Source organism: Ochotona curzoniae, unplaced genomic scaffold, assembly GCF_017591425.1.
Source record: "Ochotona curzoniae isolate NIBS_2020 unplaced genomic scaffold, NIBS_Ocur_1.0 contig_430, whole genome shotgun sequence".
NCBI lineage: Eukaryota > Metazoa > Chordata > Mammalia > Lagomorpha > Ochotonidae > Ochotona > Ochotona curzoniae.
The window spans coordinates 23,002,202-23,019,307 of NW_024466219.1; the positions used below are offsets into that span (position 1 = coordinate 23,002,202).

Below are 17,106 nucleotides of genomic sequence, written 5' to 3' on the forward strand. Positions count from 1 at the left end.
CTGGAGCATACAGTAACTTGACTGTCTCAGTTAGTACTCAGTGACTAGGGACCAGAGTGAGAGCTTTTTTTTGGCCTATTTCAGGATTGGAACTTTAATAAGATGGTTATGACAAACCCAGGTCCATGGTTGGTAAGGTTAAGAGAACTGAAACCATAAGATCAAGAAGCAGTAGTAGGAAAGTGCTTGAGGAAGATGAAAGGCAGTTGATGACTTCATGTGGAATAAGAATTGTTGGAAAAAGCAGCAGTTGTAGCCAGACATTTTGTTTTAGGGTTTAGAGCTGCAGGAGTTTTCAATAGTAAATCCAGATTGTATCACCTGTTGAGGTCTTTTAATGATGAAAGGGGGTCTAGAGGGGCATCAATATGGATGTCTTGATGCCAGGAGAGTAATAGGAATTGTGATAAAAGTAAACTGATCCAAGTGCCCAGAGCCTCAGCGGAGGGGAGAAGTTGATCCGGAAGTGACAGCAGGGCAGACATCTGATAGATGACTGCATGACATGACTGACTTGGGTTTACTGGAAGCAATCTTGAGATCTTGTGATTTTGATACTGGGAAATCTTGTGAGAATAAACAACTTTCAATGAAAGGAATTACAGTCTGGGAAGGTCAGGTTTATTTATGATGAAGATACTGAAGTCATGCTTATGAAGGAAAAAATAGCATTATGAGGGGCCTTTCACAGAGGTACGGCAAAAGGCATTACAGTGGTTGTCAGTATAAAAATAATGGGCCAAGGAATGTAGGTGTGTCTAAGTGTATGTAGAGGAAATTGAGTAGAAGGAGTCTTTTGCTTGTGATAATTTTATAAAGGATAATACCATTTCTAACGGTTTAGTTTTCCAGGTGAGTAGTTAGTCTTTCACTGTTAGTTTCCTACGTAACCTGATGCTTCTTATCACTTCCTGGCCTCTTGGCTAAGATCAGGTGTAACCTGATCCTTCCTGCTTGCTATGTGCATGATTTGAAAACTCTGACAGAGCAGGTTTGTTGCGCATTCCAAGAAAGTTGAGCATTGGTGCATCAAGTAAGCCCAATATCCTAGTTAAGATGAATTCCCTTGCAGAACAGTGCAGAGATGATCATGCTGAGGCCTCAGCACCCGCTCTGCAGATCTCCATCGACAGCTGTGACCGGAGGCTGCCGCCTAGGATCGTGGCAGTAGCACTGGAGTAGGTTCCGATTTGGCATTTAGCAACCCTTCTGTGCATAAGTAACACAGACAAGACAGCCCTGGTATATTTCACTCTGTTTATATCAGCAAGATTGATGGGAGATACGTGGACCACTAAACAGAGTGCAGTGTGTGTGTGTGTGTGTGTGTGTGTGTGTGTGTGTGTAAGCTCAAAAGCCAGTGTGAATTTTTTCGGTATAGGATTTTCTCAGATCAGCTTCCATAAAATATGCAGTTTATTAAAGTACTGTGTCTGGCTTAGGTAAGAGAAAATATTAAAATTTTCAGTTTGTTCTTTTCTTCTTTAGTCTTCCAACACACCAAATTATGTTTTCAGAGAAATTAATAATAAGGAAAGAATTTGTGTTGTCAAATAGGTATTCTGGGCCTAGGTTCCTGGCAGCTTATGGGCATGATTTCTCAAGTGGTTGAAGTTTACATGCAGACTTGTTTTGGAAACTAGATGTTATTCTTTCCATTCTCATGGAAAAAGAGACTAACATATCAAGAAATGAAGATACAGTACAGTGTGCGTTTCTACTCCTGAATAAAAGATGGACTCCCAACTCCTGACAATAGGATGCTGGACTTTCCACCATTGTCTATACCTGCAAGGCAGTGATATACTTAAATAGCAAAATGATGGACTTTGTGACTGTTGCTAAAGGTCTATACTATTATAATAATAGAGGGAAATACAGTAGGGAAAGGGGAAAATGGTGCTCATGGTAGGGAAAATCCCTGAGCTTAAGGAACTGTATCATGAAAAAAAGAGACATTTGGAAGTTCTATAAAGTCATTATGCACTTTTTTCCTGAAGCGTTGGAGAATTCTCTCAATTCTGGGGACTAGAGACAGGCAGTATTACTCAGTTTGTACCTAGCTTCTACATGAACAGTAGAAACTGAATTTGAGGAGAAAATACAGGTTTTGGGAGCCAGGGATTCACAGGGAGTTTGTATGATCTGCCTGGCTCTCTTGGAAAGAATTGTTGAGACTTACTTGACTTAACTTCTCTTCTTTCCTGTTGTCAGGGATCTGTAGGACTGCTGTCAAAAGCAAGACCTCTTTTTCATTTTTCTGTTGCGTCTGGTGATGAATTTATAAGCCTCCATAGGTAGGAATAGGAATAAAGCCGCTGTTGGAATCCTGGTCCCAGTGAGTGCTGGGGAAAGGAAGGGCTTTTACGTCTCTGAAGCCCTGAACACTGCCCTAAGTGTATCTGTGACAGTGCTGGGGGTAAGAAAGTTCCAGTTAACTAGGGCGTGAAAATGGGCCAGCGAGGTATAAAACTGTCTGCATTCTTTAAATATCTTTACTGGTATCATTGAAAAGCTCTCAGTGTTCTTCTGGTGTAGTCAGAAGCCTAAATTGGGTTTAGATTGTAATAATTGGGCTTTTCTCCAGAGAGGTTTCTAAGACTCATAATCATACATGCTATTAGGAACAGGTACATGAACTGCTTAGACAAGTTGTTATTTTCAAGTTTGAACCAATCCTCATTTTTCTTTAGGATGGATGCCAGTTTGATACACCCGTGCCGGCTTTGTGGGCCCCTGCCTTTCCCCTTCCCCACCTCCTCTCTGAGCCCCTCCTTGGGCTTTGCTCTCTTCCCCTCCAACCATGAGGGCATAGTCATTCCTGGATCCTTGAGTGGCACCTAGAGGGCATGAACAGGAAAAGGAAATATCCCTCCAACTTCTGAAAGGAAAGTGCTGTGGTGGCAAATCTCATGTAAGCGTTTCAAAAAGGAACCGAACCGATGCCCTGTGCTTGAGTGTGTATGTGGCTAAATAACATTCAGTGTTGGTTGCCTTTGTATCCTAAGACTGAAAATGTTGTCACAGTTGAGCAGAAAACATAAACTCCAGCTATTTTCTAACCTTTAATAATTTCATATCAGGTTCAAGATGTTGTTCCTATAACTAGTTATGACACTGCTGGGTCATTCCTTCTCCTGGGATGTAACAATGGATCAATATATTACATTGGTAAGTTTACAGACACTTAATATGCCACTTGATATGACTGTAAAAACAGATGTACACTTTTAATGCTATTTACATGTGAAATTTTTTTCTTCAGATATGCAGAAGTTCCCTTTGCGGATGAAGGACAATGACCTTCTTGTGACTGAATTGTATCACGATCCTTCAAACGATGCCATTACGGCTCTCAGTGTATACCTCACACCCAAAACAAGTCAGTGCTTCTCCGATAGATTTCTGATGTGTGTAAGAATGCGTTTGTGTGTGTTAGCATCTTACGTGACTCAGTGAACTGATCCAGCCCTTTGCGGGAGCTGCAGTGTCAAAGATTTCATCATTAGCCTAAAATTTACATTTGGCTTTTTCCTAAATCCGGAAAATAGGCAAAATTTAGGTGGGATATTAGAAGCTTTTAATTTTTTTTTTTCACAAAAAGAAATAAAAACTATTCTGCACTGGAAAATATGCTTATTTCCCTGGACATTTTTAAAGTTGGAGGAAAAACATGTGACTAGAAAACTTAATATGATTGTGATTGCCTTTCAGAGGCCACTGCTGTAAAATTGACAGAACAGTTTGTGTAAAATACTTAAGAGTATTTGTATTCTAGAGTAAAAAACATAAATGGGAAATTTATAATTTGTCTGCAGTAGAAAGGATTCTTGAGTCAGGCGCCTTAGACCGCTCGGCCAGCTCGACACCTGCTGCAGTAGAAAGAATTCTAAAAAGTATTAGCTTCCGTCCACTAGTACTAACAGATTGAATGTGTCTGCTTTTTGAATTTATTAGAGGACATCATGTCTGTCTGCCGCCTAGTAGACCGTCTCCCCCAGAATGGACTCGTTGGCTGTTTGAAGAGTAAAGCTGCCCTATCAAGCAAAGCACTCACAACAGGGTGAACTACATGGTGTATGTGGACGAGCTTAAGTTACACAATATTTTATCTGTCTGGCTCTAGAACAAGGGTTGGCAAACCATGGATTGCTGGCCTAGCCAGATTTTTTGTTTTAATTTTGTAAAACATCTTTGGCTGCTTTTTTGCTTTAGAGCCGGTAGTGAGGTTCTGATAGACAACATGTAATGCAGTTTTGAGTGTGTATTCTCTACTTCTTTGTATAAAGTGTGCTGACCCCTGCTCTGGAGTGAGGTATGGACTTATTTTTGTAATCTGATTTAAAAATGGAAATAATATTGGGAAATTTTAGAAATCAAAAAGCAAAGACTATTTTGTGTGATAGGAACTGTTTTGTACGATTTCTTAAAATACTAACTTAAAAGGGAGCTGACAGACAAAAACGGAGGCAGTGCGATCTTTCATCGTTGGCTTGCTCTCCAAATGCCTGCAGCAGCAAGGGCCGAGCCAGGCTGAGGTCTGCACCCAGGCCTTCCCTGTAGGAGGCGTGGGTGGTGGGGTAACTGTTTCAGGAAGTAAGGCAGGTGATGGTGTAGTCTGGAAGTACTGCGGAATATGACCAAAGGAATACTGTTGTGTGACTGCTTTGCTTGCTACAGGAGCTTTACTGTTCAAACAGCCAGCAAGTCCATTCTGTGTGAGGCGGTCTCTCAGGTGGCTGACAGACATGCAGATGAACATGGAATAGGCGCTTACGGCCGTGCGCGGCGGAAGGCGAGCAGTCCTAATTTGGGAGTGAGGGCTAGAAAAGGGTTGCTCAGAGAAGCTGCAAGATTGCGTGCTTCAGCTGGCTCTGGGGCTGAAAGAGCGCCGAGGCTGTGTGAAGGCAGCTTCTGTCACCTCCTGACATGTGACCTCGTGCAGGTGTCAGTGGGAACTGGATTGAGATCGCCTATGGTACGAGCTCTGGAGCGGTGCGTGTGATCGTCCAGCACCCGGAGACGGTCGGCTCAGGGCCTCAGCTTTTCCAGACCTTCACGGTGCACCGCAGTCCAGTTACAAAGATCATGCTGTCAGAGAAGCATCTGGTGTCAGGTAATGTGACTGGTAATCCTGGGAGAGTTCCACCTGTCCTGTGTGTGTTTATATTTCTGAAAATTAAAAGAGTAAAATAGCAGTGTTTCAGGTAAGCAAAAAATACAAACTAAAAGTGGTAGGAAAGTTTAATAATCAAAGAAATTCTGATAATGCTTTTTAAAAAAGATTTATTAGTTGAAGGTGCGGTGGTGTGATGGCTCAGTGGCTAAATCCTCACCTCACATGTGCCTGGATCCCCTGTGGCGCCGCTTCATGCCCTGGCTGCTCCACTTTCCATCCAGCTCTCTGCTTGTGGCCTGGGAAAGCAGTTGAGGATGGCCCAAAGCCTTGGGACCCTGCACCTGCAAGGAACAAGCTCCTGGCCTCGGTTGGGCTGCGGCCTTTGTGGCCCCTTGGGAAGTGGACAGAATATCTTTGTCAGTCTGACTTTCCAATAAAAATAAATACATCTTTAAAAAATAATAAATGATTATCTTAAAAATAAGATTTATTAATTGAGAGCCAGAATTAAAGGGAGAAACAGTTGTCAATCTTCTGTCTACGGGTTCACTCTCCAAATGGCTGCACTAGCTAGGCTGGCTGGAGCCTGGGACTTTGTCCCGGTCTCCCGCATGGATGCAGGGGTCCAGCAACGGGTCACCTTCCACTGCTTTCCCAGGTATATCAGCAGGGGGTGGGACCAAGAATGGAGCAGCTAAGTCTTGAGCCAGCTCACATGCAGACTGTGCAGGTGGTGGCTTAATCTGTTATGCCACAACCCTGGCCCCAATTATATTTTTAAAGATTTGATTTTTCCTGGTTGTATGATATCTAAAATTTAGAGTGTATCATATCTTTTATTTTCTAATAATTTGTTACGACATATTTTTATAAACCCATTGAGAAATTAGAAAAAATGTGCTTGTTTGAATTTTAGTGTAAAATCTGGTTGTCTTAAAGATGTAATGCTAAAGTTGTAGATATTTTGATATTTGATCATCTTGTAGACATCTAATTTGGCGTATTTTCATATTTGAAAAATTTTGTATTTATAGTTCTCTAATAGTCATGATAATTGTCAAGTGTAATGAGTATTTCTGATTGCAAAGAAAAATCTTATGAAAATGCATTGAATGTGCATTTTTAAATGATTTTTTAAAGGCTTATGAAAATTGAGTCAGGTGTTATCTGTAGAGCTTTTTAGAAGCATCTGAACTCTCTTGTAGAACAGTTCCCGTCCAACCTGAGGTTTTTCATAACTTTTCCTATGTTGAGCTTATTTGTGTGAAGACTGCCCAAAAGGTGTGCACCTCGCGTTGCTGTCGGTGAAGCCGCAGTCCCCTCCTACGGCTGAGTGAATGTGCTGTGGTTGAGTGTCAGTGGAGCTCTTCCTACACCGTCGTGTTGTCTGTCCTCTCTGTGCTGACTGGAATAGTATGCCAATGACTCGCAGATTTTGTCCTTCTGGCCAACCAGAGAGGTCCCAGCTTGTCTATCCGGCGTCTGTTCTCTATGCTGTGTTTGAGAGCTCGAGAACCATCTTAGTCCACAGATCACTTATCCACACTGGCTGTCTTGGAGTGACCCTTGTCCCTCCCTTTATTTTACCTCCCGCATATAGGTGATCGAGCAGGCTTTTGAGCTTAGCTGCCATGTCTCAGGTGTGATCACTGCTGCCTGCCCAATCAGAGTACTTTTAGAAGGTCATGAAAAGTGTGCAAGATGAAAAAGCTATGCATAGACTTGTGGTTTTAATGCCCAAATCAGAGCATCTTCATAGTACAACATTTGTAATTTCTCCTCCCTGTTACTGTAGTAGTTTCTTAACTCTTCCCATGATTATTTTGCTTCTAAATGGTAGGAGTTTTGCAGAGCAGTTGGAAACATTTTATAGTCATAAAGCAGATAGGATTGCCAGTGACTTTTCACTGTGTGTAGAAGGAATTTCTGCCATGGTCTCCTGGATTTCAACTTTTAAATCTTTTCCCAACTCCCCCATACCACCTTTGTTACTGCTTATAACACTTCAGTCTGTTGGCTTTTCTTTTTTTTTTTAGATTCATTTACTTTTATTGGAAAGGTGGATATACAGAGAGGAGGAGAGACAGAGAGGAAGATTTTTTCCAACCGATGGTTCACTCCCCAAGCAGCTGCAAATGGCTGGAGCAGAACCAATCCAGAGCCAGGAGCCTGGAACTTCCTCCAGGTCTCTCACAGGGTTGCAGGGTCCCAAGGCTTTGGGCCATGCTTGACTGCATTCCCAGGCCACAAGCAGGGAGCTGGATGGGAAGTGGAGCCGCCGGGATTAGAACTGGCGATCATGTGAGATCCCGGCATGTGCAAGGCAAGGACTTTAACCACTACACTATCATGCCGGGCCCAGCTTTTGTTTCTTAAAAATCCCTTAGGAGGTTTGCTGTTTTCATTTGAAATGTTTTGCCTCTGGATACTTGCTAGTGGCAGTGGATCCTACTGCCCTGTTAATAATCCATGTGTTGTCTTCATGGATAAACAGAAATATAAGTGATTCAGTGATAATTCTATCACTTTGTTGTAGAAATAAGAGTGTAAATTCTATGGTAGCAAATCTTTGCCACTATATTCTCAATATTTAGCATACTTTCTGGCCATAAAACAATTTGATGCTGTAAGCAAATACAACATTAATCACTACATATGATGCCAAGAAAAATGTCCTGTGTAACCAAAAATTGGAACTATTATCTACTCTCAGTTAAGTTATTCTGCCACCTGGTGGAGATCAATATAAATGAGCATATAATATTTTTCCTGTAATGTTTTTTAATGCCATAGATAACTAATACAAACAAAAATCTTTCTGTATTTTAGTAAATTACTATGAAACAGATCAAACAACCCTCATTTTAAAAGTAACAATTTTATTACACAAAAATCAAAAGCATATAGATGGTACTTACTTCTGAAGTTACATTTGAAAAGTTATTTTAAAGATGTATTTTCTACTGAATAAAAAGTATCAGTTACATGTATAATCTAGATTTTAGTTAATATTTATTGACAAATTCATAGCTGTATTATTTCAGAAAACTTAATGAGCAAATTAATGTTTTTAAAGGCATACTAAGACTTGATTTAGTGATATCATTTATTCATGTACGTTTTCTAATTGAACCACATATTCAGGCAAAAAACCAGGACAAAGAGGTTGGTGGATATACCTACCTCCTGTTGTTCACCTTAAAAAAAAATCAACTTTTTGGAGCGTGTTTCTTATATGCAAACTTACATGAGGATAATTATCATCTTTACTGTACAATTTTAATTTTCCATAAAATTCCTAGTTCATTTTACTAATTGATACCATTACTGCTGATCCAGGTTGTTTAATAATTGAATATCATAAATAGAAGACTTTTCCCCTAACTGTAAAAACTGCTTGCTGGTTGACTCTCCAAATGGCTCCAGTGGCTGCGCTAGGGTCAGCCTGCCCAGAAGGCCCGAGCAGCTTCTAGCTGTCTCAGTATTTCAGCTGTCTTTCCCTGCGGTGCCTGGTATGGGGAGCTAGATCAGCGGCAGAACTTTGCTGGGATTTAAACTGTCGCTCTGGAGTAGCATCACACTCCCCCATGCCCAAGAATGAATCTCAGCTTACTGTTTTTTAAAAAAAAAAACATTTTCTTTTAAAGGTTATTCCGTGCCAGCTATTTTTATAAGGATCTATAGATATAGCTAATTAGAAACATAAGGTATATATCTTATTCAGTTGATGTAATCAATCTTGAGAATAAAGTTCCCAAACAGAAGAAAATTAAATTTCAAAGTTTCAGTCTTTGGAACATGTCAGATTTGGGGGCAAAGAATGCTCAACCTATAGAATCTGTACCAATATCCAGTATCAGACATTCCAGCATCTGAAGTGCTTGCAGGATGTGTTCGTGTAGCTTACAGTGAAATGTTGATAAATATAAACAAGGCACAACCACATCACACTGAGCAGTTGCCCGGTGTTCTGTCCCCCGCAGTCTGCGCAGATAACAACCATGTCCGGACATGGACGGTGACGCGGTTCCGAGGGATGATCTCCACTCAGCCAGGCTCGACTCCCTTGGCATCCTTCAAGATACTGTCTCTGGAGGAGACGGAGAGCCACGGGAGCTACTCCTCCGGAAACGACATAGGTACAAGCATCACATAGACAGTTCTGTAGAAATGCCACAGTGAATTTAAAACATTATTAGCTTTATTTGAAACTCATTCACAACATGTTTAGTGCATTTAACACACTAAAAATTAGAAGCTAAATGATGGAGAATTAATGTTCTTATATAATTAGTAATTTAGTTGAAATTGAAATATCCAGTAGCACCATGTCGCCATTGATTTCCTGATTTCAGCAAAAGGTGAGTTAATACACGCATGTGCAAGTACCAGATTATTTCCAAACCCGAGGGTTTGGAATGAAAGGAGGATTTGTTTCCTTCTGATAGTACTGTTGTAAAAAAAAAAACTATCCCAAGCGGTCGGCCTGTGAGAGGGAATAGCGTTCAGGGTTATCAGGGTAGCACGGGTGAAACCCAGATGACACTGGTCTGGAAGGTGGCTGTGAGAAGTGGAAGTACAGCTACTTAGACTAGCATGTCAGTCACTAAGACAGCTTGGCATGTACATTTTCTAAAACTTTTGGTGAACATCATATACTTATGAATAGGAATTATATTACATAATGTAAAAAATTACTAAAATATGTGCTGTTAGGTTTTGCATAACACTTTATAATAATCACAATCTTTCTAAAACTTATTATTCCTGGGAGGGCATGTGAATGGCCCATTAAAGATAATAATGAAGTCTGAAACCACTGTAAGATACAGTTCAGTCTCAGATTTCATACTAAATAGGTTGGTCTTTAGGCAACTGATATTTTTTCTTACTGTGCTAACCCAGTTACTCTATAGGAAGTATTAAAAATTCATGCCTTCAAAAATTTGAAGCAGAGAACAATAAAGAAAGATAGGTCATCAAAGACTCACACATACCCTGTTAGTTAGAGCACAAAGAACAAGTACTTATCACCAAAGTTTGAGAGATTTCTCTGCAGCTCCCCCCAAACCAGTTATACACCTCAATTATTAAAATGCCATTGAACTAGTCACAGGAGGTTCTTAACAATCTACATGTAATTTCAACATATTGTTTACTCAGTGCTGTGTAAATTAATTCAATAACGATATATATTGTTGTTGCTGGGGCTTCTAATTGAACGGGATCATGCTCTTTTTGGCCCCGCCTCCGGACCAGGGAAGGTCTCCTCAAGAAGCAGAGGAACTTACCTGGAGACTAAGATGCTGGACTCTATGCTTGATATATGCTTGCAGTGAAGGTGTATCAACTGATCTTGAGCTGAGGTCTCATAACAGGGTGGAGGAGTCCACCAGGGGGGAAGGTGGGGAGAATCCTAGTAGCCATGAAACTGTATCTCATAATACAATATAACCAATTAAAAAAATTTGAAGAATTCTAGATAATGAAAGATTCAAAATAATGCGTTTCCTTTAAGCTAGAAGACTATAAACAACCTGGCATTTGCTTTAGTATCTATGTAGTGCAGTTAGTGCATAAAGTGTAATTTTGAAAATGTCTAACAGTAACCATTACATATTATGACTGACTGTGACCTGAAATGCAATGCCATGTCAATAGGCATGAGAATGTTCCACATGATTTTTGTAAAAGAATTTAATTAGCCTCTCTTGATATTTTCTGTTTGCTGACCAAGGCCCCTTTGGAGAGCGAGATGATCAACAGGTGTTCATCCAGAAAGTTGTTCCTATCACCAACAAACTGTTTGTGAGACTCTCATCGACTGGGAAAAGGTAACAGTATATTCAGAGATCACTTTGATCTTGCAAAACTTACGACACAATTACTCATACACATGTGCTATCAGAAACAACTTGAGTAAGTAATCCGTTACCTGTTAATTTTAAATTGTAATGTTAAATTATGATATACATAATGTATATTCTCTAGGCCTATGTAAGAAATATGTTGATACTGTGGAAAGGAGACACAGAGAGGAAGATCTTCTGTCTGATGATTCACTCCCCAAGTGAGCGCAACGGCCGATGCTATGCCGATCCGAAGCCAGGAGCCTCTTCTGGGTCTCCCACGCGGGTGCAGGTTCCCAAAGCTTTGGGCTGTCCTGGACTGCCTTCCCGGGCCACAGGCAGGGAGCTGGATGGGAAGCAGGGCTGCCGGGATTGGGATCCCGGTGCCCATATGGGATCCTGGGCATGCAAGGCAAGGACCTTAACCACTGTGCCATCGTGCTGGGCCCAATTTCCTAACTCTTACATAGAAATATTACATATATCTCTATTTGGTTACATATACTTTAAAATAAGGATGATAAACTAATTATAGGTTGATAAATAACTAATTTGCATTATCCTTACAGCTTACAATAAAATACCCATGCTTCCTTTTGTATTTGACCATTTTTCCCTCTAACTTTAATAAGATAAATTATCTCCATGGCAATAAAGAATCCTCTCTTTTAATGTATGTGTTCTTTGCTACACTGAACGCCACCCTTTGTCTCCGGTTGTGGCAGTATCTCTTGCTTGTCTTCAGAAGTGATTTCCTATGCAAATTTCTTATGTAGATCCTTCCCATATAAATCCAGTTTTTGTTTTCTGCAATAGTAGTTAGTTACCTTATGAAGTTTAACTGTATTCACAGATTGTAGTTAACAATATCACAGTGTCTTGCACAGTTTGTCATTATAAGTTCCTACATTTTCACTTTGAATTATAATCCAAAATGGATTGTTTTTAAAGGGCAGAATGTTAAAGCTGAAAGGCTTTTTAATGATAAATAAGTGAAAAAGTAACATGTTTATAATCACTAAGATTACTGGTATCCATTTTAATGTTAGTTATGTTTCTAAAATCACTGTCTTGTGATATGGCTCCTTATTTAATATTTCAGTGAATAAGCCCTCAGATCAATAAACTCAGAATGGTTTTAGTGGACACTAACATCTGACATTTTCAAAAGAAATTCTATAAGGAGTACATAATGAAGAGATCACATTTTTAATGGCAAGAAATTCCATAAATTTCTGCGATCTCATTGCTGTGAAAAGTGAACAAGCTGACTGTTTATTCATTAAAACTTAGAAATAAGAGATCGTATCCTCACGTCCTCTATCAGTGTTTAATATTTCAGTTTCTATTTCAAATAGGATTTCTGCATGCTAAGACAAGGTTTATAGTTTTGACATTGACTGTTCTGGAGGACGAAGTATAGCTGTAAAAATAACAAGCAGAACTCTCTTCATAAAGTCAATTCTTTATGAATGTACTTTGAATTAAAGCTTTTGGTTGAGAAACAGTTTAGGATTTTAACAGTGAGAAATGAAATATAAGGAGTATATTGAAAATGGCCTGGGGAAAAAAAGGAACAAAATTGCATTCTTTCCTCTACATACAAATGTAGATTTTAAACACAAAAACAAAACCTAGGTGTTAGAAGCATTTTAATTTATAAATACTGGAAATAAATGTAATTCACTGAGAAAAGATAAAATGATTTCATTAGCAAAAAATTTGGAAAAATTCAACACAGTTTAAAAAACAGAAGGAAGCTCAATCTGGTAATATCTACCCAAGCTGTTTAGAACTCCATGTGACATACTGAAGGATTTTCCCTGGATCAGAAATGAAGCTGTGAAGCCCCATATCACTAATCTGCAGTGTTTCAGTGGGTGGGCATTGTCACACAGCAGGTAAAGCCAACACTTGCGACTGCCTGTTTCAAGTGAGGGCTGCTGCACTGCTCTGATCTGCTTTCCGTAACCACATGCCTGGGAGGACTTGAATTCCTGCTACTCCTGTAGGAGCCTTGGGTGGAGTCTGCCTCCTGCCTTCAGTCAGGCACAGTCCTGTGGGCATTTGAGGAGGGAACCAGTGAACGGAAGGCCTTGGTGTGCCTTTCCCTCCGTCTTTCAAATAAGTACATTTTTTTAGGGCTACAGAAAAATATAAATTAGAATATGAGTTTTCTGTTCTATAATTTTTTGGAACCCACATGTATCTGGGCCTACAGGAACTCACACTTTCCCAGCTACACCCTGCCCTTTTGCCCTGCTTCCTAGAAAGCCCTGCTGTTCTGTTTTGGTTTTTAAATTTTACTTGAAAGGCAGATTAGACCTTCCACCTGCTGATTCACTCTCCAAATGGCTGCAACAGCCAAGGTTGGTCTAGGCTGAAGCTAGGTCTGGAACTTCATCCAGGTCTCCTATGGGCATAGCCGGGTACCAACTATTTGGGCCATCTGTCACTGCTTTCCCAGGGAGCGGATATGAAGCAGAGCAGCCGGGCCTTAAACTCGAGCTCGTGTGGGATGCTGGCAGCACAGAGGACTGCTTAACCCACTGTGCAACAGCATCAGTCACACTCAGCCAAGCTTCACTTGCTTCTCACATTTGGTACATTATGTTTACTCTTCCTCTTCCGTTTTCTGAACCTAGCATTTGCCTTGCTAAAAATTTTTTTATCTTTATGCTCTGCTCTGAAGTAGCCTGGCATAAATCAGATCTGGAAATGTCATTTACTGGCATTCATCATGTTCCTCATCAGTATCGACAGTATTTGCTTTTGTCTGTTGTGATAAACAATGAAATAGCTCATGCCTTGAAAAAGTTGTCTATTATAAATGAAAGATACAACTTTTTATACTGATAAAACTGTAATTTTGAGATAATGGTATCTCATCCCCCAGTTATAACTACGCAATATCTTTTGCAGAATATGTGAAATCCAGGCTGTTGACTGTACTACAATATCCGCATTTACAGTGAGAGAATGTGAAGGATCCAGTAGGATGGGCTCCAGGCCACGGCGCTACCTGTTCACAGGCCACACGAACGGTAGCATTCAGATGTGGGATCTGACCACCGCTATGGATATGGTTAGCAAAAGCGAAGATAAGGGTAGGTTTCCTCATGGAGTGATATTGGTCACCCGGTAAGCTTTTGGTACAAGTCATTAAGTGAGTGTGTGCTTTCCCAAGATGTAGGTGGTCCAACGGAAGAGGAGCTGCTCAGGCTGCTGGACCAGTGTGATCTCAGCACTTCTCGCTGTGCCACCCCAAACATCAGCCCAGCAACCTCCGTGGTCCAGCACAGCCGCCTGCGGGAATCCAATTCGAGGTAAGTCACATGGGAGGCTGGCATATCGTAAGTTCAATCAACTGCTTTTAAGGAAGTGACTAACATAATCATTCTGCATTTTTCTGGGTTTTTTCCCCCCCTTAAACTCAGGCTCCATGCTAATGTTCTTCCCATAGTAAAGCATTCCTGTGCTTTGTGGATGCCTACTTATGTGTCCCAGAATTCAGTGAATACTCAGGAAATCACATGTCACCTTAACATGTGGAGCTCTTGCTCCTTGCCAGTGTTCCTGTCATTGCATGATCATGGCTAGTCATATTTAGGCATTAAATGCTTGTATAACAGTGATCTAGTATGTGGTTTTAATTACAATATTGACAGATTCTTAAATCTAAGGAGCCAGGAGCCAAATACTGAATCATATTCACTCCCTGTTTTAAGGATGGTTTCATCTCTTTTCCAACCTCTTCACGTTTGATTAAAAGCACTGTATTTATTTGCTTTGCTGATTTAATATACATGAGGTCTTCACAGTTCATGGAAATGCATAATATGAAAAAATTATGATTGGATTTCAAAAATTGCTACACCACAGTTCTATTTCCCATTAACTTTGATGTACACTGATACATACACTTGATAAGTAAAATTCTATAGAGAAATGAACTTACAGTGCTTTGTTTATGTTAATAAGATGCTCTTGGAAAATTGTATCATGAAAGCTGAATTATAATTTAAAACTCTGCATTTCAGCCTCCAGCTTCAACACCATGAAACCATCCACGAAGCAGCTACCTACGGCTCCATCAGGCCCTATCGGGAGAGTCCCTTGCTGGCAAGGGCGCGGAGGACTGAGAGCTTTCACAGCTACAGGGACTTCCAGACCATCAGTCTGAACAGAAATGTAGACAGAGCTCTTCCTGAAAATGGCAACTTGGCTCCAGTGCAAGCTGAAGTGAAGGGGGCAGCAGGGGAATGCAGCATAGCCGAGAGAAAGTCTCCTGGGACAGAAGCAAAAAGCTTGAGAGAATTGGATAGTGGATTGGAAACACATAAAGTAGCTGAAGGCTGTTCAGAATCCAAGAAAAGGGCCTCAGAAGATGAAAATGAAAACAAAGTGGAGTTCAGGAAGAAAGGAGGATTTGAAGGGGGAGGGTTCCTCGGCAAGAAGAAAGTGCCCCATCTGGCGTCCTCCCCCAGCACCTCCGACGGAGGAACGGACTCACCAGGTACGGCGTCCCCATCCCCCACAAAGACCACGCCCTCTCCTCGGCAGAAAAAAAGCGATTCTTCCGGTCAAGAATACAGCTTGTAAAAACTCACCCAAGTGAGTAAAGTGTTTTTGCTAAATGTATGTAAAAGCTGTAACCACTCTGGATTTCAGTACGTTAATTTTTACACAAAAGCATCAGACTTCATTTAGTATCTTTTTAACACCATTACCTGGAATGATGACATCTCTCAAAGTTTTGGAAGTGTGGTGTTTTTGGAGGGGAGGGGAAAGGGAGATCAGTTTTCCATTCAACAGATCACTTGTGACACGGGAGCCCAGTGTAGGGTTGGGCGGTTTTTGTTGGTACTGGACACACAGCATCCTGTCAGGAGACGATGCGGGTGGCACGAGTGTCACCTTGGCACACGAGAACCAACACATAGCATTCCTAATCCTGACTGTGCCTGAGATGTGTCTTGCAATACTGTCCTAAGTGAATCACATAATTGTCTTTGGAACTTGTTCCCTTTATCCTTACTGTAATTGAAAAGTGTTTACCAGATATTTGACGAGGTGCTATGTTTGTGAAAAGAAATGTAATTGAAAAACACTATTGATGTTGAGTATCAGGTTGCACTGTTTAGTATGTCCTTTGGGATTATTTAATTATGGCTTATTTTGATTCTTTTTGAGAGTTCTTACATCTCAGCAAGCATCACTAATGTTAAAATACTAGAACTTCATATAAACTGCTCTTTCAACTTGGAACAAGCTCTGTGTTTGAAAAGATGAAACACGATTATCAATGGCAAAACTTTACATACCTGGAAGGAAAAACTGGACCAGTTACTGATCTGTCCTGTTTTTAAAAGCTCCTATGTTTTGTTGTTAATCATCAAGATAGTTGTGACCATTTTTGTTGCACTTAAACAGGACTTAAACTTTTGGGTTTTTGGCTTAAGGTTTTGGCTGCTGTAAAAATATTTTGATTTTTAAGAAAAGAAAATTTTTAGAACTTTTTCCCATTTAACAAATAACTCAAGTTTCAGCAATTGTACATTTAAAGCATTAAGCATATATTGATTATTGTATATATTCTCATTCTAAGAAATATGAGTTGAAATAAATTCTTTGAAGTTTACTGTATTGCCAGTGGTTTCATGACAGTTCTCTTGTATTTATTTACAATTTAACCAAATAAAAATGAGTGGGACAACATGCTGTCAGTTATCCTGCTGAAGCCTCTCCTTCTGGAACAGCTGTCGGGTGCATGGCTGAGGCCCCCTAGTTCCTCGGCTGGAGCCCCAGCTCTGCTTCCAAGGCTCGCGGCTGCTAACGTGCACTACAGGAAGCCTAAGGCTGTGCCATCCACAGGGAAAATGTGATTGGAGCCACAGGCTCCCAGCTTGAACCAACCAATACTTGAGCTTTCGCTCAGCTTTTCAAATAAACAAACGAAGTATTACTACACAGGTCTGTCTTTGCTTCTTCCCATTCCAGAAGGCTGGGTGGAGAGTAAGGGGACAGAGGGCTAACTTGTTATGAAAACTAAAGTTACATCATCAGTGAGGGAAATTCTGAGGGAAAACAAAGTCACACTCACTACAGATTTTCAATATTCTCATACCCTTCCTCCTT

At 40.5% G+C, this 17,106-nt stretch overlaps 1 protein-coding gene across 3 annotated transcripts in view; it reads left to right on the forward strand.

The window, feature by feature from the left end:
* Positions 1–16,759, forward strand: part of KCTD3 (potassium channel tetramerization domain containing 3) — a 40,343-nt gene extending 23,584 nt beyond the window's left edge. The window contains exons 12-19 of one of the 3 annotated variants that reach the window (XM_040985676.1): positions 3,084–3,171; positions 3,266–3,382; positions 4,946–5,116; positions 9,103–9,258; positions 10,857–10,953; positions 13,891–14,075; positions 14,156–14,294; positions 15,009–16,756. In XM_040985676.1, coding sequence (XP_040841610.1) covers positions 3,084–3,171; positions 3,266–3,382; positions 4,946–5,116; positions 9,103–9,258; positions 10,857–10,953; positions 13,891–14,075; positions 14,156–14,294; positions 15,009–15,570 — 1,515 coding nt within the window. In that variant the 3' untranslated portion in view covers positions 15,571–16,756. Of the gene's footprint in view, positions 1–3,083; positions 3,172–3,265; positions 3,383–4,945; positions 5,117–9,102; positions 9,259–10,856; positions 10,954–13,890; positions 14,076–14,155; positions 14,295–15,008 lie in introns of all 3 variants that reach the window. The other 2 variants (XM_040985677.1, XM_040985678.1) reach the window with 2 other exon arrangements.
* The last annotated feature ends 347 nt before the right edge of the window (positions 16,760–17,106 follow it).